At 40.3% G+C, this 25,008-nt stretch overlaps 1 protein-coding gene across 1 annotated transcript in view; it reads right to left on the bottom strand.

Annotated features, from left to right (window-relative positions):
• CDKL2 (cyclin dependent kinase like 2) overlaps positions 1 to 24,655 on the bottom strand; it is a 46,150-nt gene extending 21,495 nt beyond the window's left edge. Inside the window, 6 exon segments of the mRNA XM_043972355.1 lie at positions 5,310 to 5,393; positions 8,046 to 8,088; positions 8,090 to 8,183; positions 10,400 to 10,512; positions 14,145 to 14,323; positions 24,488 to 24,655. Of these exon segments, the coding sequence (XP_043828290.1) occupies positions 5,313 to 5,393; positions 8,046 to 8,088; positions 8,090 to 8,183; positions 10,400 to 10,512; positions 14,145 to 14,323; positions 24,488 to 24,655 (678 nt within the window). The 3' untranslated portion in view covers positions 5,310 to 5,312.
• Between the last annotated feature and the right edge of the window lie 353 nt (positions 24,656 to 25,008).

Here is a 25,008-nt window from a genome sequence, read left to right as displayed (position 1 = left end):
TTATCCAGGCAGATGTTGATGAAGTAAGTCAAATAAAACTTTCAGATTTCCAAACCATATAAAAGATTAAGAGGACAGCAGAGTCCAAAAGAAACAGAGAAGTCCGGAGGAGGGAAGTACTTAGGAGAGAAGATAGTGAGTTCAATTTTGACGTGTTGAATTTGAGGTAATGGTAGGACCATCCTGAGTAGAGATATCTGATAGCAATTGGAGAAGCAGGACTAGAGTTCAGGAGAGGACAACTAGTCCTAAATACGTAGATTTATACAGAAATCACCTAGTACAACAATTTCATTTTATAGATGAAGGCATATCTTGGCCTACAGAAAGGAAATGATACACCAAAGTCAGAACTCATGTTACCTGAGTCTGAATCCAAGGTTCTTTTCAACATATTTATTAAAAGCCTTGGTGAAAATATTTAACTTTTCTTTAGTATCTAGTAAGTTCCAAAGAAATTCTACTTCCATGTGGATTAAGAGTTAATGTAAGGGGCAGCTAGATGGCGCAGTGGATAAAGCACCGGCCCTGGATTTCAGGAGGACCTGAGTTCAAAATCTGGCTCAGACACTTGATATGTACTAGCTGTGTGACCTTGGGCAGTCACTTAACCCCAATTGCCTAACCCCAAAAAAGAAAAGAACAATGAAGAGGTTAATGTACATATTTTTGGTATTATATAATAATCGCATACCTCCTGAGAAGCCTGTCAATGGTAGCGGAGAGCCACTAACAGAAAAAAAATTATATACACAGTAAGTGTTTCAAGGGAAAAGAAAGAAAGGCTGTACATTCTTGCAAGTACTTATCTTTGGATCCTATAACTTGTGCTTATACCACTGACCAACAGAGATTCTCCTCACACACAAAGCCAATTGATATTCAGGGCCAGGCTTACATGTGGGCAGAAGAGATGGTATCTATGAAATAAGACCTTAAAGTAATACTAGGAAGTCTCTCCTTCCTTTAAAATCTCTCTCGGGCAACTACGTGGCACAGTGGATAGAGCACCAGCCCTGGATTCAGGAGGACCTGAGTTCAAATCTGACCTCAGACACTTGACACTTACTAGCTGTGTGACCCCTGAGCAAAGTCACTTCATCCCCATTGCCCACACAAAAATAAATAAATAAAAGGAAAGGGAGGAGTATTTTTTTTTTAATTTTATTAACCTACCAACATCGTAATCAGCCTTTCCTGAGGTGGTACCCTTCAAGAAGTGGATGAAAGCCACCTCTATCAGTTTGCACATTCTAATCACATTTGCAGTATCATGAGAGATTTTTACTTACAATCGTCCTGAGTATGCAACTGGTAAAACCGAGACTACATCCAGTATATTGCAAAGAGCCATCATTCATCCACCAATGTTGTACATCGCATGAACACTTTAACATGCCCCATGCTTTCTACTGGAGAGCTACAATAATGTAAATCCTAAAAGCACCGCTGTTTTAGCATAATAAAAGAAAGTCCAAAGCACTCCTATACACACTACTCCAGATGACTTTGCTTCTTTGATATTTGCAGCTTCTTGCAATTTTTTAAAAAAGAAATATAAGATCATCATCATTGTACAAAAGCGCTTTGGTTAACACAGTTCCATAGGTTGGTTGGTTTTTTTTTTAATTCTCTGAAAAACTGTGGAGACAGTGATCTTGTCTTTAAAAGTAAGCCAGTCCTCTCCGTATAATTAATGTCTTAGATAAAAGACGCGGCCTTTAATATTGTTGGGAATGAAATGTCTGGACTTTTCAAGCTTTCATTGTATGTCTACTTTTTGTTTACATAGGCAGCAGTGTTCCAGTTGTATGTACAGTAGATGTCTACCAACAAGAAGTGTCTATTTTCAGATCATTTTTTAATAATTTAACAATTTAGTAAATCATTTCCAAGCTTCCTGAGGTCCTTGTTATGCTCATGCATAAGTGTATTTGCAAATACCAAGTAGGCAGGTGTAGTACTTTTGCCTGTTAGTGATTGTTTTACATGTGTAACACGTTGTTTGAGGTGTTAAATGGTGGAAGAGTACCGTGGATGTGAATGTGGGAGGTAATTTTTAATCATGTGTCATGGCCACAGGGCCTAAGTTGTAGTAACTAACTTTTTGCTGATTTATTTAACATGCCTTGTTGCTTTGTATGCATTTAATGTTATACAACAGAGAGCCACAGTATTTAACTGGCCAAACCTAATGTCTGCAGCTACTATTGAGGTGGCCAAATGTAAACTAAACCCTTAATTGAAGTGGTGAGATTCTGTACAACTTTGCAATCAGTAGTTTAATACATTTGGATTGCCAATGCAAGGGCTTGTACTATAATCATTTGCCACTTGAATGTTTTGTGTAATGTTTTTTGTTTTATTTCTTTTCGGGGCAATGAGGGTTAAGTGACTTGCCCAGGGTCACACAGCTAGTAAAGTGTCAGTGTCTGAGGCTGGATTTGAACTCAGGTCTCCTGAATCCAGGGCTAGTGCTTTATCTACTGTGCCACCTAGCTGTCCCTGTGTAATGTTTTAACAGTGATAGTAAATACATATGGGTTAACTTAAAAAAAAAATTTAATATCTCTCAGGTGCTTGCTTCCAACATCTTTTTGTTTAAAAAAAAACCACCGGGGCGGGCTAGGTGGCACAGTAGATAAAGCACTGGACCTGGATTCAGGAGGACTGGAGTTCCAAATTCGACCTCAGACACTTGACACTACTAGCTGTGTGACCCTGGGCAAGTCACTTAACCCCCATTGCCCTGGCAAAAAAAACCAAACAAACAAATAAAAAAAAACCCACCATCCCTCAAACAACAAACACATACTTATTAAGTACCTACTATGTACCAAACACTGTGCAATACACCAGGGATACAAATGGCATGAATGAAACAGTTCCACCCCTCAAGAGTTTACATCCTATAAGGGGAAGAAAACATGCATGTGTCTAAGTAAGTGGACTCATAGATCTGGGTTCTCATCAGTTTAGGAATTCCCTCCAACGCTGCATCCATGCCTGCCTATCCTGTAAGACTCTTGTCCATGTTCCCCTGAACAATCACCACAGAGGGCCTTCAATGTGCTGGAGATCTTTTGCTTTCTCCCCTTATCACAAGGGAAGCAGTGGAGCACTCTGGCTGCCCAGCGGTCATCCCTCACCCCGTGGCCCGTCCCAAGACAACATCCTTTACTCCCTTTCTTCAGGTTCTCATTCATTATAGGTCAAACCCATTCACCCCCAGGCTGGGGCCTCTCCTTGCCCTTGGTGAGATGCCTGTTTTTAGTTCTGTGTCTCGCCACGTATGACAGCGACATCAGCAAAACGTTAGTATTGGAAAGACAGGCCTCTGCTTTTATGAGGGGCTGCATGCAGGTCAGGAGGAAGTGCCAGAATTGCCTGAAGTAATCAAATCTTCAAGCCCTGGGACACTGCAGAGTCTCTTGGAAGAGACTTGTCATCTCTCATAGGAGACTGTCCATCATAGGAAAGACCAAGGTACGTTCACAGTTGAAAAGGAGGAAGCTGGACTGCTTTGGGGAAATATGTAAGTTTATGTGGAATAGAAAAAGAATAAATAAATAAAAAGATCATTGGGGAGGGCACAAGCAGGGGGAAAAGGCTTCACGGAGATGATGCTTAGGTTGGATTTTGAAGGAAATGATGGATTCTGGGAAGGGGAGATGAGGAGGGAAGGCATTCCCAGCATATGGGAGGGACAGCACAAAAGTAAAGAGATAGGAGATGGAATATCAGTGTGTGAGGAAGAGAGAGAAGGCTGGCATGCCCCCATCGCAGAGGGCAGAAGGAAGAAAAATGTCCAATAAGCCTGGAAAGAAAAGTTGTGAAGAGTTTCAAAAGCCAAACAAAGGAGTTTATCTTCTGTCCAGATTTATCATTCATGCTCTTATTTGACCTTTTCCTTCAAACTGCAAATTATTCTTGGAAGGCTAATACATGAAACCATTAACATCTTAGTATGAATTAGTTCTACTAGATCCCTTTTCGATGATAAAGGAACCGTGGCTGGGACAGGAAGTGATCCCTGAAAGTGGGGCTGAAGTTGTAAAAAGGGAGGTGAACCCTGATGTGCCAAAGCCCAGCTTTTCCTCCTTCGCAACTGTGCCTTGAGCCAGCCCTACTAACATTACAGATTTGAGCTTTAAGTAGAATACCATAACAGCCATGTTAAAACGACAAACTACATTCAGCATCCGCTCTAGAAACTCCCAGATGAAGGCCCCATATGAGGATATGATAATATACTGCTCATTTCTCAACGTTCTCTCTCAAACTAAAAAGCACCATCTTTTATAGCAAGACAGAGGGAGCACAATTACGTGCTTTTTGTTTTGTTTTGTTTTTTGCAGGGCAATGGGGTTTAAGTGACTTGCCCAGGGTCACACAGCTAGTAAGAGTCTGAGGCTGTGTTTGAACTCAGGTCCTCCTGAATCCAAGGCTAGTGCCTTATCCATTGCGCCACCTAGCTGCCCCCAATTACATGCTTTTATAAAAGAAAAAGTATTCTTGTGGGGCAGCTAGGTGGCAGGCACAGTGGATAAAGATTCAGGAGGACCTGAGCTCAAATCCAGCCTCAGACACTTGACACTTACTAGCTGTGTGACCCTGGGCAAGTCACTTAACCCCCCATGCCCACAAAAAAAACAAAATTTCTTCACCTGTACCTAAACCTGTCTTACTTACTTTCCCATTGACTGCATCTGCTAAGTGCTTACCACAGGCTAAATTCAGGCACAAAAATGTATTCCTATGCTAGGAACAAGAACGGCCTGGCTCGGCTGTTTTATGCTGAGGAATGTTGGGAGCACATTTGCAATGTCAGCAGAACTAGTGCTCTCAGATATTCAAGGCCCCTCCCTCACTGTCTCATCCCGGTGTTCTTATAAATGTCGCCTTTAAGAGTTGTGCCCCTTTTTTGTACCCAGATGTCTCCCCGACTCCCTCCTGTGATTGGGCCACAAAGGTGCCCTCATCTCATCTGAGCTGCTTAGCTGTAGTCTCCAGAGTCTGGACCTCGGGTGAGTGTCCAGTGTGTCCTTGAAGCCCCCTCCCCTTTTCTGAACCTCAGGACTAAAGCTCACTCGCTTCCCCATCCCTGATTCAGCCCGTGACTATAAACAGGACGTACACTTCACAGACACTTTGGATCCTCTGCTCTGCAAAGGGCGAGTAAGTCCCCAGTTGTCAACCGTGAGAAATCACCCTCAAACAGCCTGCCAAGATCCCGAACCGTGACCTTGTTTGTGCCACAGCATGTTTAATGATGAAAAAAGCTGCCCCCCACCACCACCGTGTCACACCTCTCAGCAAATCCGGTGAAAAAAGTCATGGAGCAGGAGCTCATTGCAGAAGGGCCTTTTGTCAGGATGGATCTGTAAGCATTTCTGAAATATCAAGAAAAAGGGTTATTCAAAACAAAGAAACAATGTCTGCAGTGAGAGGGGAGTCCTGTGCCCCATGGCCCAAGAGGCGTCCTCCCCCAAGACCAACATGTCAGGTCATGCACCAGCTCCCTCATTGCTTTAATATGGAGGGTGCATGACCTGACACTTGTCTTAGGGCGAGGATGACTTTTGGGCCACGGGCATAGGATACCCCTCTTCACCATGCTTGTGTTCATCACCAAAGGAAATGCACAGGGGCTCTGAACACCCTAAAATAGTCCACTTTAACAAACAAAGGGTCACTGTGAAGATGAAACAATTATCAGGGGCTAAACACCTGTAAAGGTTATGGCAAAAGATAAACTTCTCCACAGGGATTGACCTAGACCAGGGCTGAAGGAAGAGAGAGAGAGACAGATGGAGGCATTACCCCAACTTTCTCTTTCCCAACTACACCTGCTAGGCACCTACTAGGTGGCAGACTTTCCTCCCCCAAATTTCAAGATGTTATAGTAAAAAAAAAAAGTCTGAAAAAGTAGAGACCCACAATCCACAAGTAAGCTTTAAACGAAAATGTGGTCTCAGATTTTCCCAAATACATGTATTCTCAGGGCAGGGGTTTATCAGACAAATGCAACACCTGATATATGACTATCGTTGAATCTAGACAATGCAACACAGTTTTGGTACACACACACACACACACACACACACACACACAACACACACACCGCAAATGCCACCCCAAAACCCTGTGTGGAACTGGAAAGAGTTCTAGCCCAAAAATCAAGTCAGACAGTGGTGCCTGAGGCTCCCTTGTGCTACTTATTAACAGGACACAAGGCCCCGCATAGATGAACAAGCAGTTATCAGTGTTTATTGATTTGGGTAAGATTTCAACACCAATTCTCTTCTGTAAAATGAGGGTTACAATACCTCTGCTTCCTGCCTGCTCTTTATAAACTGTACAGAATCATCCCTTGATGACAGACGATCAGTCTGACTGAGTGAGAAGGCATTATTTTGGTGGTTATCCCTAGCATTTTTCTCTCAACCATGACTGGTTCACATCATCCCGAACTTTTTTTTTTCAGGGCAATGAGGGTTAAGTGACTTGCCCAGGGTCACACAGCTAGTAAGTGTCAAGTGTGTAAAGGCAGATTTGAACTCAGGTCCTCCTGAATCCAGGGCCAGTGCTCTGTCCATTGTGCCACCTAGCTGCCCCCATCCCAAACTTTTTAAAGAGAAAAATAAGTAGGAGAATAAATGTTATCTCTATCATGCGTATCCATTTATTTCCCTAACACAAAATAACATAAACCACACAGATTTACACATGCCATTTTTAAAATAACTTTGCAGAAACAGATTTAATCCTGGGTTATAGAGATTCTCCCTTCACATTACATCTACGGGACTGGAGGCAGCTAGGTGGCGCAGTGGATAGAGCACTGGCCCTGGATTCAGGAAGACCCGAGTTCAAATCAGTCCTCAGACACTTGACCCTGGGCAAGTCACTTAACCCTCATTGCCCCACCAAAACAAACAAACAAACAAACATCTACATGACAGATGCCACTAATATCAGGCTAGATCTAGACTCACTCATACAGGAACTCAGGAATTGCCCAATGAATCAAACTCCCCCGACCACTGGGCCCAGATTCTGTTCCTAACCAAGGCTCAACAGGGAAAGTACAAAATTATCTTCCTGGAAATAAGCTTGCTCCTGAGAGTTTTTCTCTTGTATCCATGTTTTGTGCCTAATTCACTTTTTTTTTGGGGGGGGAGGGTGAGGCAATTGGGGTTAAGTGACTTGCCCAGGGTCACACAGATAGTAAGTGTCAAGTGCCTGAAGCTGGATTTGAACTCAGGTTTTCCTGAATCCACAGCCAGTGCACTATCCACTGCGCCACCTAGCTGCCCCCCTAATTCACTTTTGAGGCCAAATTCCTAAGGTGCCCCCTCCAGCTGGTATTTCCAGACTTGGTGAACAAGTGCATAGTCACCCCACCAATGCCATCCACAGTTTGATGGTTTTCAGCTAAGTCCCCTTATCCTTCTCAATAGCCTTCAGAACTTGTCAATCACCTTTCTCTAGCTTCCTCACTCTGTCTTTCTCGAGGTGTGGGGATCAGAACCACATACAATATTCCAGAGCGAGAAGCATCTTAAGGATAAACGGTATTTTCTGGTGTGTTTCCAACACTCTTCTACATGAAGCTGACCTTCTGAGGGTCCTCTGTACACCTGGGAGTATCAGGCCAGGAACAAGTAACTCCTAAGCCACCAAAGCCTGAGTTGGGCCCTTTGCTAAGAACACTTCCCCACATGGAGAAAGAAGCTAATGACAATTTTTCTACTTATTTTCTTTTTCTTTATTTCTTTTTTTTTTTTTTTGCAGGGCAATGAGGGTCAAGTGATTTGCCCAGGGTCACACAGCCAGTTAAGTGTCAAGTGTCTGAGGCTGGATTTGAACTCAGGTCCTCCTGAATCCAAGGCCAGTGCTCCATCCACTGCGCCACCTAGTTGCCCCTTTTCTACTTATTTTCACAGATTGTTTTGAAAACCAAGGCCTGGCAGAGGTCAAAGGCCCTTCTAAATGTACTCCAGCCGTCTATTAGGATCAAGCAAAGCGGGCTGGCCCCTGACCTTTGCTATATCGATTACCATTGCAGGGAGTTTCCGATAGGCTTTCAAGACACTCAGCTTCTTCAGCTTTAGGCAATTTCATACTGGCAAAGAGTGGGTTCTCATAGGACAATTCCTGATATCTTGGAATTAAATTACCTGAAAGCAAAAACAGCTCCCAGAAACTACACATAGTATTAACTGCTAGTATTTATATAGTGGCTTATGGTTGGCAAAGCACTTTACACAATTACCCAGTTTAAACCTCACAACAAGCCTGAGAGATAGGTGTTATTATTATTATTAATTATTTTTATTTTACAAATAGGAAGATGAGGCACAGAGAAGTTAACTTGGCCAGGGTCACACAAATAATACCTGCGGCCAGATTTGAACCCAGGTCCTTCTAACTCCAGGCCCAACACTCTGTCCACTTCATCAATGTAGGAATGAAGAGGAGACTGAGAGCATATAGATGACTGAAAAACATAGTTTTGTGAGGTTTGGGCTCTAAAATCATGTGAAATCAGCAAATGTCATGCATATGTTAGCTGTCAAGTAGTAAGTCGGTTTTTTAGTTGTTTTCCAGTTGTGTCTGACTCCTCGTGAACCCTTGGAGTTTCCTTGGCAAAGATACTGCAGCGGTTGGCCAGATCCTTCTCCAGCTCATTTTACAGATGAAGAAACTGGGGCAAACACAGTTAAGTGACTTGCCCAGAGTCACACAGCTAATAAGGGTCTGAGGCTGGATTTGAACTGAGGAAGATGAAACTCCTTGACTCTAGGCCCCGGCGCTCTGTGCGCTATAGCCCCAACTGGCTGCCTAAAACGAAGTCCTATTCATCCTGTATACGAATTTCAGAGGCACCATGGCCTTTGAAAAGAGAAGTTAACCTCAGATGCAAGAGACCCAGGTTCAAGCCCTTCCTCTGCAAGGTCACCCTGGGTAGGTCACAAGCTCTCTGTGCTCAAGGAAACTCTCTAGTACCATAAATTGTCAAACCACTGCCAATCTGCCCTGGTAGAGGACTGTCCTCACCAGGAATTCCTTATGTCAAAAAAATGTTTTTCCTACTGACTTTATATCTCAAAAGCTAAGGCCATATTTCAACATCACTCTCTTTTTCCATTTGAATGGCATGATGCTGTGTTGTTTAAAATCTAAATTGTAGGGGGCAGCTAGGTGGCACAGTGGATAGAGCACCGGCCCTGGAGTCAGGAGAACCTGAGTTCAAATCCGGCCTCAGACACTTAACACTTACTAGCTGTTTGACCCTGGGCAAGTCACTTAACCCCAATTGCCTCACCAGAAAAAAAAAAATCTAAATTGTGGGTTCTAATCTGCCCCCCCACCCAGTCTTGGGGGGAAGCTGGCTAAAATCACTGATAAATTCAGCAAGAGTTTAGGCTTTTAAAGATTTATTAAAATATATATTATAAGTTAGTGAAGAAAGAGAGATTGAGAACAGATTCCTTATAGCATGGAAATCCTAGCTCAGATCTCATTTAGTATATCCAGAGAAAAAGAAAGCAATTTCCTTTCCTAGAAGTCCACATGAAATCTCTCACCACCAAGCCGGTGTCTAAATGACTAAAAGGGTCCCCCCACCCCCGTTCTCCATCAGCCACCATGCTCTTTCCTCCTCACCAAAAAGAGAGTTCTATGAGCGAGCATCCACTTCCTAGTTCCTCTCTCCCTCCCCCAAAGGGGAAGTCCTTCAAGCTGGTTGGTTGAGAGTGGTCTCTTGCTGTCACTCAGGGCCAGCCAGGTGTGGCCTCCATCCAATCATCCTTAAGTATGTACTTAGTTTCTCATTCTCACCCAATTCAAACAATACTAAATCAATCAGGTGGGGCCCCTGGGCGGCTGCCAAATTCCATTATTTTATCACAACACTGACCTGAAAAGAGCATCAATATTAAAAAGAAATTCTTACACTTGGATTTCTGTCTTAGATATAAGATGTCCAATATGGATTTCCAAATATACCTAGATCCCTGCCAAAATTATACTTTGAATGCTATGTTCCATACTCTAGATTCAATATATGTATGAAGAATTTGATAGTCAATCTTTGGGATTTCCCTGGACTACAAAAGAACCCATCATTTTGTACAGACAAAGAAGGAGCAGGGAAGGGATAGTTGAGTTTATTTGTTTGTTTGTTTGTTTATTCATTCATTCATTCATTCATTTGTTCTGTTCATCTCTTTGTTTATTTATTTTGGAGATAGGTAAATTTAAAAGGGATACTACTGTATCATGCTGTGTCAGGTTGATCAAAATCAACCTGAAAAAAATATCAGTTGTTGACTAAACTCAACTTTCACATCCCATCTCTGGTAAAATTTAAAATGCAAGTAGAAAGTCTTACCTAAACATTTCACAATACGATACAGCTGATCAATATCAGAATTCCCAGGAAAAGGGGGTCATCCCGTGAACATTTCAATCAACAAACAACCAATGGCCCATGTATCAACAGCCCTGAAAGAGATGGAAAAATATATTTAACTAAATAATCATTGCAATTTAACCTAACCTGCCTGTTATTTTATACTCTTGCTATTTACAATTGTATCTAATAAGTCAAATTGCTCATGAAAATAATTTTCTAGGGAGCAGATAGGTGGTGCAGTGGATAAAGCACTTGGATTCAGGAGGATGTGAGTTCAAATCCAGCTTCAGACACTTGACACTTAACTAGCTATGTGACCCTGAGAAAGTCACTTAACCCTCATTGCCCTGCAAAAAAAGAAAAGAAGGAAAAAAAAAAAGAAAAAGAAAATAATTTTCTATCTAAACCCCTCTTAACTCAGAGTTCAACTTCAGGCAATCTTAACCAGCTGAATACTACCAAACAGAAGTAAATAAAAAAGGCCCCTGAGCCCCAAAATATCTGTCTTAATATCCACAGATTTTATTTTATATGAAAATACTTTTGGCCCTCAGAACGCACTTTTTTTTACATTCAATATAATTCTACCTCTGGTTCTTAACTTAGGGTCCACAGACTCCCAAATGGTCAGTGGAAAGAGGTCAAGAAGAGACTGGGAACTTGGATGGGAAAAAAAAAATTACATATTCATTTTCACTAATATCTAACTGAAATTTACCATTTTCTTCCATATTTAAAAATATTATTTTGAGAAGGCCTCACCCTAGGAGGGATCTCCCGGGTCTATGAACCCAAAGTTAAAAACCTCAACTCTAACAATGTCATTAAAAGCAAGGGAGGCCACATTTCAGTGTGGAGAAAGCAGGAGTAACAGCAGAGAGAAAAGACTAAGAGGGTGGGAAATATAAAAAGGAGACATAAAACATCCATCAAAAATGGTGAAAAGGAGCTTATTTTGAGGTCTACAAGGAATATCATCTGTTATCTGGAAAAAGCAGCTCACGTGAAACCTCTTTCCTGATAGTGTTAGAAAATTAAAGGTTTTATTGTAATAACTTGGGATAACATTGCCCCTTGTTCTCGTGAGAAGGCTCTGTGATCATAAGAGCATCATTACCAGGGCAGCTAGGTGGCACAGTGGATAGAGCACCGGCCCTGGAGTCAGGAGGACCTGAGTTCAAATTCAGCCTCAGACACTTAACACGTACTAGCTGTGTGACCCTGGGCAAGTCACTTAACCCCAAATGCCTCACTAAAAAAAATAATAATAATAAAAAATAAGAGCATCATTACCTTATAACTAATGATAATTCCATGAGGGTGATCAGGAGAGCTCCCCTTGATCAGCTGGCCTGGCACCTGTGGGAGGTACCCCATGGTGGAGGGCTGGGGGAGGAAAGGCCTTGGTTCCTACTGGGAACAGAGAGTTCTGGCTTCCTGCTGAGATCAAATGCAGCCAGACGCTCATGAGTGTGGGAAGCTGTCTCAAACTCAAATGAAAACTGCGTCATGAGGTGCCCCCTACCCTGGAGACCCTAAGAGGAGAAACTCACCCCTCCCACATACTCTCTCTTCTTCTCTTTGGACTGTGTCACTTGGGACCCACAGAGATTAAAGGTGTACTCTCTGAGGTGGGGGTATAACCAGAGGGCACAAGGAAAGTCCATGAGCCAGGAGAAAATCTCTAAAAATGCAAAGCTTGTGAATGGCTCATGTCTAGGATTTCCCAGAATGGATTAACAGTGACCCTTTGAAATGTAATCAATGTACAAAGGAGATCCGGGATTGGACAACCACTAATTACTCTATCACAAAAGAAATGCTGAAAACACCACAGGCCCCAATCTGTGCACTGACTGGTACTTACAGCATGAGACAGTAAGCCCTCCCTCTTAACAGACTCTTCCAGGGTGGCTGATATCAAACAAGTGAGCTTGTCCAGCCTGCAGGGCTCGTCTACTGTCAGAGGGCATCTTCTCTCAGCAGCTGCTGCAGACACACTTCCTTCTGGGAACCAGCACCTAGACCCAGGAGATCTCAATCTACCAAGCTTAGAAACCCCACCCCCCCCCCTCTGGAATGCTCTGCAGTCACCTGCGCTAGGGACTGAAGCATGAGGCAGGACCTTGAGGTCGAGTCTCAGGGGCATATGCATTTGCTATAGCCATTGGCAGATTGGGGAAGGGATAAAGGAGAGAAATCCCCATCCTTCCTCCTGAGGAAGAGGCTGTGTGGGTCCTGAGACAGACGTTCCAAAGGGAGGGAGAGGGAGATCCCATTGAATGTCTGAGTCCTGGCTTAATCACTGGTCACCACCAACACATCGGCCTCATCACGAGGACCAAGGACTCCACAAGGAGTCTCTTGCTGCACACGCTCCTCAGCAAGACGCTCTGGAACACAGAAGTGGCCAAGGTTTGTCCCTACAGGCCTATCCCCTGCAAGCTCTCGGCGGTGGCTGCCAAAAGTCCCTATTCAGCAGATTCAGCAGATTCCCTCATTGCACCACTTGTGTCCATTTAAACATTTGTCATCCATCTTGTAAAGTTGCCCATCTCCCCAGTTCTGGAAAATTTCCTCAGAAGACCTAAGGGAGCTCAATATTGTCTTTTCAAACGTCTTCCCTGAGTGTCCGGTGCTAAGCAGTCTCCAGAAAGTCCACGTGGCACAATTTTTAATGGCATGTCATAAAGAATCCCAGCAAAAGTCCATTAGGCGGGGCAGCTAGGTGGTGCAGTGGATAGAGCACCAGCCCTGGAGTCAGGAGGACCTGAGTTCAAATCTGACCTCAGACACTTGACACTTACTAGCTGTATCACCCTTGGCAAGTCACTTAACCCCAAATGCCTCACACACACACAAAAAAAATTTAAAGTCCCTAATAGTCTTTACTGAGAGCCCAGCCCCACCAACCTTACCCCCCCACCCCGGTAATTATTGGGTCTGGAGGTTAATAGTGCTCCAAATACAAAGAAATAAAATCCAAGCAACAAACGACATTTTGCAAAGCTTTCATAGGTTACTGCCTGCCTGCTTGGTTCTTTTAAGGCCCTGGTCAAACCCAAAAACAATTAGGGGGAAAAATGACAATAATAATAATATATTTATAAAGTGCTTACTATGTGCTATAGTAAGCAGTATGCTAAACTCTTTATAATTATTATCTCATTTGATCCTCACAACCCTATGTGGTAGGTGCTATTATCTCCATTTTACAGATGAGGAAACTGAGACAAACATAGTTGAAGTGACTTTCCCAGGATCACACAGTAAAATATCATAAGAAACAGGCAAGTTATTTAGTTGGCATTTTACTATATGTAAAAAGAAGTCAGTGTTATTAATTTGCCTCACAAATTACTCTTAGGAATAATTTACTAAAGTAATTTTAATTGCTTAAAGATAAAGTTGTGTGGGGCAGCTAGGTGGCACAGTGGATAGAGCACCAGCCCTGGAGTCAGGAGGACCTGAGTTCAAATCCGGCCTCAGACACTTGACACTTACTAGCTATGTGACCCTGGGCAAGTCACTTAACCCCAATTGCTTCACCAAAAAAAAAAAAAGATAAAGTGGTGTAAATGCAAAGACATTTCTTAATGATTTTTCCTTGCCCTCAGTAAAAACTTTTTAGTGCTTGGAAGGTAATTTATTGGACTAGCCACCCATGACCTTCCCCAGGAGGACAGTTAAAAGTCTCCCCAAGTACTTCATGATTTCTTACTTGCCATACTTTATGTCTCTAAAAAAAAGTTCTGGAGCCCTGTACCACCAAGTTGTCACATAATCAGTGTACACTTCCCCAGGTGCCCTCAGCATGTGAGCAAATCCAAAGTCACACAGCTTCACCACTCCAGACTCAGAGATCAGTATGTTCTCTGGCTTTATATGTCTGTGTATAATCTAAATCAGAAGCATAGCATGAGAAAAGTCAATGGTATGTTTGGGTTATCAAGTCAGTAAGTGTAATAATGCATTGTCCTGAGCACCATTGTGAAATGCACCGAGGTGTGGCATTGTATGCAAATGGAAGATAGGATGGATTCAAAGAAACCTGAGAAAATTGATATGAACTGATACAGAATAGTGAGCAGAACCAGGAGAATCATCGGCACAGTAACTACAGGAACATAAAGTAAAAGGACTTCGAAAGACTCAGAACTTCAACCAAGGCAGTGGTTGAAAACTGATGATAATAATAATGATGATGGATAATAAAATGTTTAAGCATGCTTCCTCCCTCCTGGCAGAGAAGTAATCTGCTACAGATACAATGTGAGATATGTTTTCATATATAGCCAATATGCTGATTTTTTTTTGCTTAATTATACTTATTTATTATATGGGAAGGCTTCTGCTTGAGGGGGATAGAGGAGTTGGTGGCTAGTGACAGTGATAGTAAAAAAAGAAACATAAAAATGTCAATGAAGCATTTTTTAAAAATATACAGAAGAAACTAAAAAAGACGTTCAGAAGGGGACATAGAAGGAGGGCAGTTTTGCCCCTCTCATATCAAATGCAATATATTCTTTAAAAAAAATTTATAATTTCATACACACAAAAACATATATAAATATTGTGAGATTTAAAATTGGATATAGGAGCATTAAACTCCCCCTTTAACTTTTCCCTTATATATCTCCCAGACCACTAAGAAAAAGAAGCCTCTGAGCTTAAATCAGTGAGGGATTAGTTTTTATTGTTAGTGAATTAATTAGACAACAAAAGGTGATACCAATTAGGGAAATAGGAAAGTAGAAATACAAATGAATAATCTTAGATCTAAGCTTAGTCTATATTTCTTTATAAAACTCACCAAATCCCAAAACTGCCTGCCAGGCCGAGAACCAGCATCAAAAACCAAGCATGCGCCACCACGGCTAAGCTGAAATACCAGAGAGAGAGAGAGAGAGACCAACTTCTGTTCCACCCTCAGTTTTTAAACTGCCATCCCAGAAGTTGGTGCCCTCAGACACAGCGTGCTTGGCCAGCTCTCAGGGCAGCAGCAGGCACACGGCCATTCATCGCGGTCTCCTCCCCAAAAGGGCGGTCCTTCAAAAGCTGCTTTAGTAGCATGCACTCAACTCTCAAATGATTCAGCTAAAATTTCCGTTTTTTACCACAATATATGTATACATATATGCATATATACATATATATTCTAGAGTAATGAATTAAAAGGGATGCGTAGGGAAGTTGACACTGAAGTTTCAAGCCAGGGTGACTCAAGACTGGAGGTACTCTCTACAGTAATGGATAAGTGCAGAGAAGGGGAGGATTCGGGAGGAAGGGTGAATGCCATTTTAGACATGCTGGGTTGAAGATGTTTGTGGGGCATCTGATCCAAGATGTCCACAAGCAGAAAAGAAGTTAGGGCTGGATCAATAGATCTAAGAATCTTTTGAAAAGAGTTGAAAATTGAATCCATGAACACCAATGCATTGTTGGTGGAGCTGTGAACTGATCCAAACATTTTGGAGAGCAATTTGGGACTATGCCCAAAGGGCTATAAAGCTGTGCATACTCTTTGACCCACCAATACCACTGTTAGGTCTATATCCCAAAGAGATCATAAAAAAGGGAAAAGGACCCACATGTACAAAAAGATTCATAGCTACTCTTTTTGTGGTGGCAAAGAATTGGAAATTGAGGGGCTGCCCATCAATTGGGGAATGGCTAAAGAAGTTGCGGTTTATGAATGTAATGGAATACTATTGTGCTGTAAGAAACAATGAGCAGGCGGATTTCAGAGAAACCTAGAAGGACTTGCATGATCTGATGATGAGTGAGATGAGCAGAACCAAGAAGATTGTACACAGTATCAACATTTTGTGATGATCAACTGTGAGAGACTTAACTCTTAGCAATACAATGCCAAAAGACTCGTGGTGGACAATGTTCTCCACATTCAGAAAAAGAACTGTGGAGTCTGAATGCAGACTTAAGCATACTATTTTCACTTTTGCTGTTGCTTTTTTGTTATTGTTTTTGTTTATTCTTTCTTGTGTTTTTTTCTTCATTTTGTTCTGATTAATGTGGAAATATGTTTAATATGATAGTAATATATAACCTATATCAAATTACTTGATGGCCTTAGGAGGGGAGAGGGAACAGAGGGTGGGAGAAAAATGTGGAACTCAGAAAATATCTTTACATGTAATTGAGGAAAATTAAAAATAAAAATTTAATTAAAAAAAAGAAAGAAAAAATTGAATCCACGATTGAAAGTTGTGAGAAGCATTCTGCCTGAGGTTACCAACTTGGGTTTAATTTGTACAAGAAGGTAAAAAACAAAGGAAAAGACATAGATACAAAAATATTCCTAGGAGCATTTTTGGTGAAAAGAAAGCAGTGGGAGAAAGGCAGAATAAGACAGACCTTAGAGGCAAAACTGGGTTCAAGTCCTGGCTTTGATGTACTATCTAAGTGAGGCTGAGTCATCAGTCACTAACAATCTCTGCCTCAGGCATCTCTCTATGCTGTGAAGCTTGTGCTAAACAGAATTGTCAAAGGCAGTTTTTCCATCAGGAAGGAGTTCCCTCTGCCTATGAAATTAAAAAAAAAAAAACACCTGGAAGAAAAGTGGATACCCATCAATTGAGGAATGGCTGAACAAATGGTGATATTTGAATAGTATTGTCTTAAGAAACAATAAATATGAAGAAATGAGAAAAAATTGTGAAGACAAAACAATTTGAAATAAATATTTTATGCAACCATGACACAAAAAAATTTCTTAATCTAAAATATATAAACTAGCTGTTAAAAATTTACAAAGGTAACTTCTAAATAAAAGGTAAATATCCAAAGGAAGTTAAGAATTTTCAAAAGAATAAATGTAGGTGGTTCATAATCTCATGAAAAAACACTCAACCCACCTAACAATCAAAGAGATGCAACTTAAAACAACTCTGAGATACCACCAAACTGACAAAAATAATGTAAAACAATGAAACTCAGTGCTGGCGGGCTTGTGGGTATAAAGGCCCACATTCTTTGGTGAACTGTCAATACAGAATCTTTTCAGGAAGCAACTTGTCAGTTCATAGTAAAACCTACACACAGTCAGCCTCTCTAACCCCATCTATTTTTGGCAACATACATGGAAAGTGTTATTGAGAGAGAGAGAGAGAGAGAGAGAGAGAGAGAGAGAGAGAGAGAGAGAGAGAGTGAGAGAGGAATTGTTTGTTCCAAGATGTTCACAGCAGCGATATTTGAAACGTAAAACACCTGGAAGCAACCTAAATGTCCCATGACAGAGGAATGAATAAATAAATAGTATAGTGCATTAACATAATAACATGCTATAATAGAATTAAGATCCACCAGTTTGAGGAATATAAAGAAAAATTAAAGACTTATGAAATAATGCAAAATGAAAAAAAGAAAGCTAAAAGTATGGACTAATTTTTGTTACTGTTTAGTTGTTTTCAGTCACATCTGACTCTTTGTGACCCCACTTGGGGTTTTCTTGGCAAAGATACTAGAGTCGTTTGCCATTTCTTTCTCCTGCTCATTTTACAGATGAGGAAACTGAGGCAAATAAGGTTAAGTGACTTGCCCAGGATCACACAGTAAGTATCTGAGGTCAAATTTGAATTCAGGTATTCCTGACTCCAGGTCCAGTGCTCCATCCACTGCACTACCTAGCTGCCCCATATACTAACTACAACCATATGAAAGGAAAAATTAATGGGAAAGAATGAACAAACAGAATTACAGAGGATTCGAGGAAATGACTGAAAGGTTAACATATAATACATTGAAATTAATTTATTTAAATGTTAATAGTTGCAAAGCAAATGTAAATCAGTTATACATGATTATTATTACACATAAAACATATATACAAAAATATATATGGCAGCTTATTCATGGGCTTATACTCCTGTAAAATATTGTCAGGTACATATTATAAGCAAGTGTAATTATGTATGAAAATTTAAAATTGTGCACAAACTCAAAATTTTTTAAAATGTATTTGCAGAGTCAACAACCTTGTGTCTTAAAATTTATTTTGTACAGTCAATAGAATCATTATATGAATTCATATTTCTTGTTTTAGGACATTTTATAGGGGTTTATATACAGGGGTTCTTCTAAAAAAAAAGACCTGAAGGATTTTAAAATGTTATGTGTGGTCAGGGGTGAGGAAGAATGAGCAATTTCAGTTCTTTGATACATTCTAAAACCGCAAACAGAGAGCCCGGCAAATTAAAGTCTGTCTTTGCACCCTGGTACAAAGAGAAGGAATAGCACAACAATGAACTATGCTGGATGTCTAATATAAGTATCCAGTGGATACCCTGTATGTTCATTGGATCACAGATGTAGGGCCTTCAAGGGACCTTAGGGATCATGTAGGTAGCCCACCCTGCTCCTTTTGTGGAAGAAGACTGGCCATTCTCTCTGTTCTCTAGTGACTGGACTTCTCTCTGTTCTCCACACATACCTTTATACTGGCCTAGAAGGCATCCTTTCTTTCCTCTGACTAATATAAAGTCTTTCCTCCTTTAAGATGTAATTCAACATGGAAAGAAAGGCAAACAAATGAAGAATGGCTCCAGAGGCACGGGACTACTTGGGCAGAATGTTACATTGTGGATTGAAATCACTGTTAATTAATTATATTTACTTTACTGTTTATCTTGGATACAAGACAAATTTCTGGTTGGAGCACAGCGGCGATGGTTTCATTAGAAACAACTATGTTGTAGAAAGAAAAGGCATAAATAAAACTTTTTTTAGATTAAATTAAAAAAAGATCTAACTCAAGCACCATTTTCTGCTGGAAGCCTTTCCCCGTCGTCTAACAGACAATGTCTTCCCATCCAAACTATCTTGTATTCACTATTTCATATATATTTGTACTTTTTAGCTTTACATTTATTTTATTTACATACATATATATACATGAATGTATATAACATATCCTTTTTTTCCCTCCCTTGTTAGAATTTAAACTGTTGCAACTAGAGATTGTTTCATTTTTTAATCTTTATATTCCAAATACATAACTAGCCCAAAGCCTGACATGTGCCGCCACTCTAACCAACCGTACAACAGCCATAGAACAATCCCAAAACTAAATGGATTTACATGTGAATTTTATCAAAAATTCAAAGAAAAGCTAATTCCAAATTTACTTAAATTGTTTGCAAAATAGGAAAAGACAGGACCCTATTAAACTTCATTCAGACACATGATACTACACCAAATAGAAATGTCAGAAAAAGAAAATTATACATATTTCTGATATATATGTAAAGATCAAATAAAATATAAGCAAATATACCAGGGGGATATATTTTTAAATATTCAAATGACTATGTTGGATTTATATCATGAATACAAGATTAATTCAATATTAGGAAAACTAAACTCAATAAACTATTCACTACAAAACAATACCAACCAATTCTATTAATTTTCTCAGCTGGGCTTGGCACCTTGATAAAAACTGAGCAAATGCTGCGGCAATAAAAACCTCATAAACAAATGACAAAAAGCAGAAATATTCAATACACCCTTTCCTGCCCGTAATATAACAAAATTCAGCATTAGAGGACATTTGAATAACTGATTTGAACATAGAGACTACAAAACCCAGAAATAATAGATCACTTCATCAAAGAAAATGACAAACATAAGACAACATGCCAAAATTTCAGAGATGCAGCCAAATTAGTCCTTAAGAGAAAGGCATTTAACAAAATACAAGGGGGCAGCTAGGTGGCGCAGTGGATAAAGCACCAGCCTTGGATTCAGGAGGGCCTGAGTTCAAATCCAGCCTCAGACACTTGACATTAGCTGTGTGACCCTGAGCAAAGCACTTAACCCTCATTGACCTGCAAAAATAATAATAATACAATACTCACATTTTTTTAAAGCCAGTAGAAATCACATGAATAAATGGACCATTCCTTAATATGGCAAATAGAAGTTTATTTTAAATTAAGAGTGAGCAATATCAATAACAGAGAAACACTAAAAAACTTTCTGATAGGACTCCATTGTCACCACTTTATAATTTGGTCAATGTTTTAATTTCATATAATACTATAAATACTAGCCACAGCTATGAGCCAACAAAAAGAAATTGAGGGGATAAGCAGAAGAAAAAAATAAACTAATCTTGAGAAGCAGTTGCTACTCTTACCCCATTTAACTGAGGAAACTGAAAGCGGTTAAGCAACATTCCCAGGGTCACACAGCTAATAAATAGATGAAGCAGGATTTTGTGTGTGAGGCAATTGGGGTTAAGTGGCTTGCCCAGGGTCACACAGCTAGTAAGTGTGTAAGTGTCTGAGGCCAGATTTGAACTCAGGTACTCCTGAATCCAGGGCCTGTGCTTTATCCACTGAGCCACCTAGCTGCCCCAGGTTTTTTTCTAAGATCTAGCAACAGAAATAATCTCATTAAATGACAATCATAGGTATTTATTGGGGCCTAAAACAGGGAGATGGATGCGCGCCAGAGGTGTTCACCACCCTGACAGAGGAGATGCAGCAGAAGGACCAAGGTGGAGGCAGAGTCCCTGCAGGTGATGAGCTCTCCAGCTGTCCTATTTGGATGGTGTCGTGCCAGTTGTACCCAGCCCGAGAACATCACCAAGCCCTGTGGAAGGTAATTAGGCCTCACCTTCTACACCAAAGCTTCTTAACCTGTGGGCTGCCACCCCATATGGGGTCGGGTAACTGAATGTAGGGGTCATGAAAAATTTGGCAACAGTAAAAGGTTATAGATACCTATTTTATATACCTGGAGTCATGTAAAAATTTCTTGATTGGAAAGGGATCACTAGTGGGAAAAGTTTAAGAAGCCCTGCTCTACACAAGCCAGATTAAGTCAATGGAGAACATTTAGAATGTGATTTCAGCATTTTTGTCCTTGCGTCATTGGTGGTGGGAATTCCCAGGTAGCAATCTGTCATCTGTAGATTTGGAGAGTTACCTAGGTCTTACCTGAAAGTAGCCTGAGAGTTACTTTTGAGATTAATTGACTTTCCCATGGTCCCAGAACTAACACATATCAGAGACAAGCCTTGAAGCCGGGGCTTTCTGACTCTAAGGCCGGCCCTCCAAGCCCTGTGCCGTGCCACCTTCAGGACACAGTGTGGTAGAGTATAAATTCCACTGATCTGAGCCTTAAAGGACTTTGATTCCAAGCTCAGAAAGTTGTACTAGTTGTGGGACTGTGGGCAAGTGATTTAACCTCAGTGGGCCTCGGTTTTCTTGCTTGTAAAAAATATACTTGCACAATTTACTTGACAAAGTAAGGAAAGTATGTGATTAAATCTTGGAGCACAGTGTAAATGTGAGTCATTGTGCCCTTCTCAAAGAATAATATATAACATTTACGTGACACTTTAAAGTTTTTGCGAGGTCATGTATAGCAGGCCTCAGTATTCCCATAGTAACCATCAGAGGCTGAATTCAATGGCAGGTCTTCAGGCTTCCAAGTCTAGGGTTCAGCAAATGCTATCCAATTATTCCTTTTACAAATCATACAAAGAGCTCTCACTGTGTTGTCTCATAATCTGCATTTATTTCTTTGTTAAAGTCCCATCCAGAAATGCCTTTTCTATTTTGTTTTAAAATTCTATTTCTATTAAAATTCTAATCCTCATATTAAATGCCCTTGGTTTGAAGGCCTTTGGACTCACTTATTTGTACTTTCATGGCTGAAGAAGGCAGATTAAGCTAACAAATCAAGCTATTGCTTGTATTTCTTCTAAGCCTGGAAGGTTTAAAACAAACCCTCTTTTTAAAAAATCACTTCTTTCCAACTGTCTACTATTAGTGAAATCAGGAACCATCCAATACAACTGACTCAGTAAAAGTGAGGAAACTGGCCCAGGGATCTAAGGGACTTACTCAAGGTCACACAGGTAATAAAACATCAGAGAAAGCATCTGAACCCAGACTGACTCCAGAGCCAAATCTTTCCCCATCTTCTAGGATGCTTCTGCCTTATGCTAATCTATAGCATCCATATAAAGTACCTTAGCTTCTTGACAATGTCAAAAAAAAAATGGAAACAATGGTCGTATTTCTCTTCCAAAATCATTTCATTGTTTTAAAACAAAAGTTTACCTGGAAATAAATGAATATCCACAATTAGAGAAAGACTGCATATACTGTGGTACCAGATGTAGTGAAATATTACTGTGCCATAAGATGAAAACAGATATGAGGAATTCAGAAAAAGAAAGGGGAAATAGGAAATCTGTAGGTACCTGGAATAAAGGCAAAGAAAATACAACCTGGAGAACATCTCTAATACGACAGGGAGTGATGAACATAACCCTAAAGGCAGTTGTATTCTATCAAATGCAAGGACCAATATAGGGTTCTGAGGGCAGCTTATGAAAAGAGTGTCATTACTCTCAGAAAGCACAGCACTATGAATGACAAATGGCGCACACTCTGGGGTTACTCTGGTGGCCTATTTCTGCCAGTCGGTTTTACCAATTTATTCTCTATTTTAAAGGGGAGAACATGGTCATAGAAATACTGGCATCCATAAATGTTTAAAATCAAGGTTTAGATTTTATTACAGATTGATATAGGTTTTTGCACAGGTAAATAACAGTCAAGAGTGGTTCAGGGGCAGAATGTGATACCAAAAGCCCGCTATGCTCCATTTTAATCCAGTCAATGTTTAACCACAACATCTCACAGCTGCATTAAACGTTAGGAGGACTTTCTTTTATAAGGGCAATGAAACACTGGAATGAGTTAAGGGTAGGAAAAAACCTTTAGGGAAGGAGGTTACATACTAATAGCAATCAGTCAGCTTTACCAAAAATATACATATATATATATATACATATACACACTTACCTACTTACCCATAGCAAGTAAAGATTTATTTGGGGGAGGGCGTTTGGGGAGGATAAAGAATTCAATTCAGGGAAAGTAAGAGACTCATTCTCCCAGCAAATCATCTTAAATTTCTAATTAATTTGCCGTCATTATTAACACATTTCCCTTGAAATTCTGTAATCGAGCTATTTTAATGTCTCATTTCCTCCTGACCTCCTGTGCCCCTCTCTCCCCCTCAAAAAAACTAGACTGATATCTCCCAGGAAAGCCCAGCCTAAGACCACATGGAAGAGGCACAGAATCCAGAGGAAAAGAATTCCAAGCTAATCCAATGTCCAAAAGAATTCAGTCTTGAAAAAAGCTTGGGAACTGGCTCATTTAGAGAATAATACATTTAATTTTTTTAATTGAGAAATCTTGCTTCTTTGGATTTTTAAATTAAAATAAAATGAAATGGTTTTAAAAGCCCAACTCACACATGCCTTCTTACAGTCTCACCCATAAGAACTATTACCCATAATCGATGAAAAACTATCAAAACAAAAATATCTTTCATAAATTCATTTAAAAGACATTTTAAAATTTCTGGGCTATTTTTATTATTTTAACACAAAATATAAACAAACAACAGAATCTCAGGAAAGTTCCTATAGTTTTCCTTTTCTAATAGACTAAAAGTGACACCAACAATTTTGTTTATCTCAAAAGTTTGGGCTATATATTTGTATATGTTCTCTATCCCTTTCTTCAGTGAAATCCTGAACACCCCAAGGTCCACAGCCTGCCCAAAAGGTTTTGGGTTTACCAAAACAATGACTATCTGTTCCCTTATTTCTCCTCCTTGGGTTTATGATTTTTTTTGTTTGTTTGTTTTTTTGGGTTTTTTTAGTGAGGCAATTGGGGTTAAGTGACTTGCCCAGGGTCCACACAGCTAGTAAGTGTTAAATGTCTGAGGCCAGATTTGAACTCAGGTATCCTGACTCCAAGGCCAGTGCTCTATCCACTGCACCATCTAGCTGTCCCCGGGTTTATGATTTTTAAAAAACTTAATTTAGCAAATTATTCATATGTATACATGGCATTTGGATAAACTATGTATTTTTTTCAAAATTGAAACTTAAATTGACTTAATCTTACACAAGAGCTGCTGGAACAAGAAGAACCTCTTCTTGAAAACAGGACTTTATCGATAAACATGTCTTGCCTCTATTTCTGCATTGACAAATACATGTTCACTGACCTTCAACAGCTTGATTTCTCGTGTGACAATCTTTTTAACTATTTTATCATCTTCAATCTCCAGGAATTTTTTGATGGCCACTATTCTTCCATTGTCTTTATTCCTACATTTCCTCACTGCTCCATAGCTTCCTTCACCAACCAGGCCTAGGTTCTCATATTTCTCCATTTTAAAATAACAAAATCAAGAGGAATTTGTCTTGCTCTGAAAACCAGAATACAAGGTGGTTAATACCTAGCACATTCATTTTCATGAGATTACCCTCTAAAGATCTGTGCTTCTTGAGTCTCGTGAGTGCTGTCTCCTCCTCCTACCCCCGGGGAATTTTACCCAAAGACCAACCTGCTGAAGCATATCCTGCCAACCTCTATTTCTTCTCCTCCTCCTCCTCCTCTCTCCGATCTGAAGTGGCCCCAGAGTGTCTGTTCTAGCCCATACCTGAAGGGGAGTCCTTTCTATCATATCCAATTGAATGAAATCCGCCTCAGCTGAAGACCTGCAGTAGAAAGGAATGCCTGAGC

The sequence above is a fragment of the Dromiciops gliroides genome, chromosome 6 (genome assembly GCF_019393635.1).
Source record: "Dromiciops gliroides isolate mDroGli1 chromosome 6, mDroGli1.pri, whole genome shotgun sequence".
NCBI classification, from domain to species: domain Eukaryota; kingdom Metazoa; phylum Chordata; class Mammalia; order Microbiotheria; family Microbiotheriidae; genus Dromiciops; species Dromiciops gliroides.
Note: the sequence above shows the minus strand (reverse complement) of the source record. Positions and strands in the feature narration are given on the sequence as shown.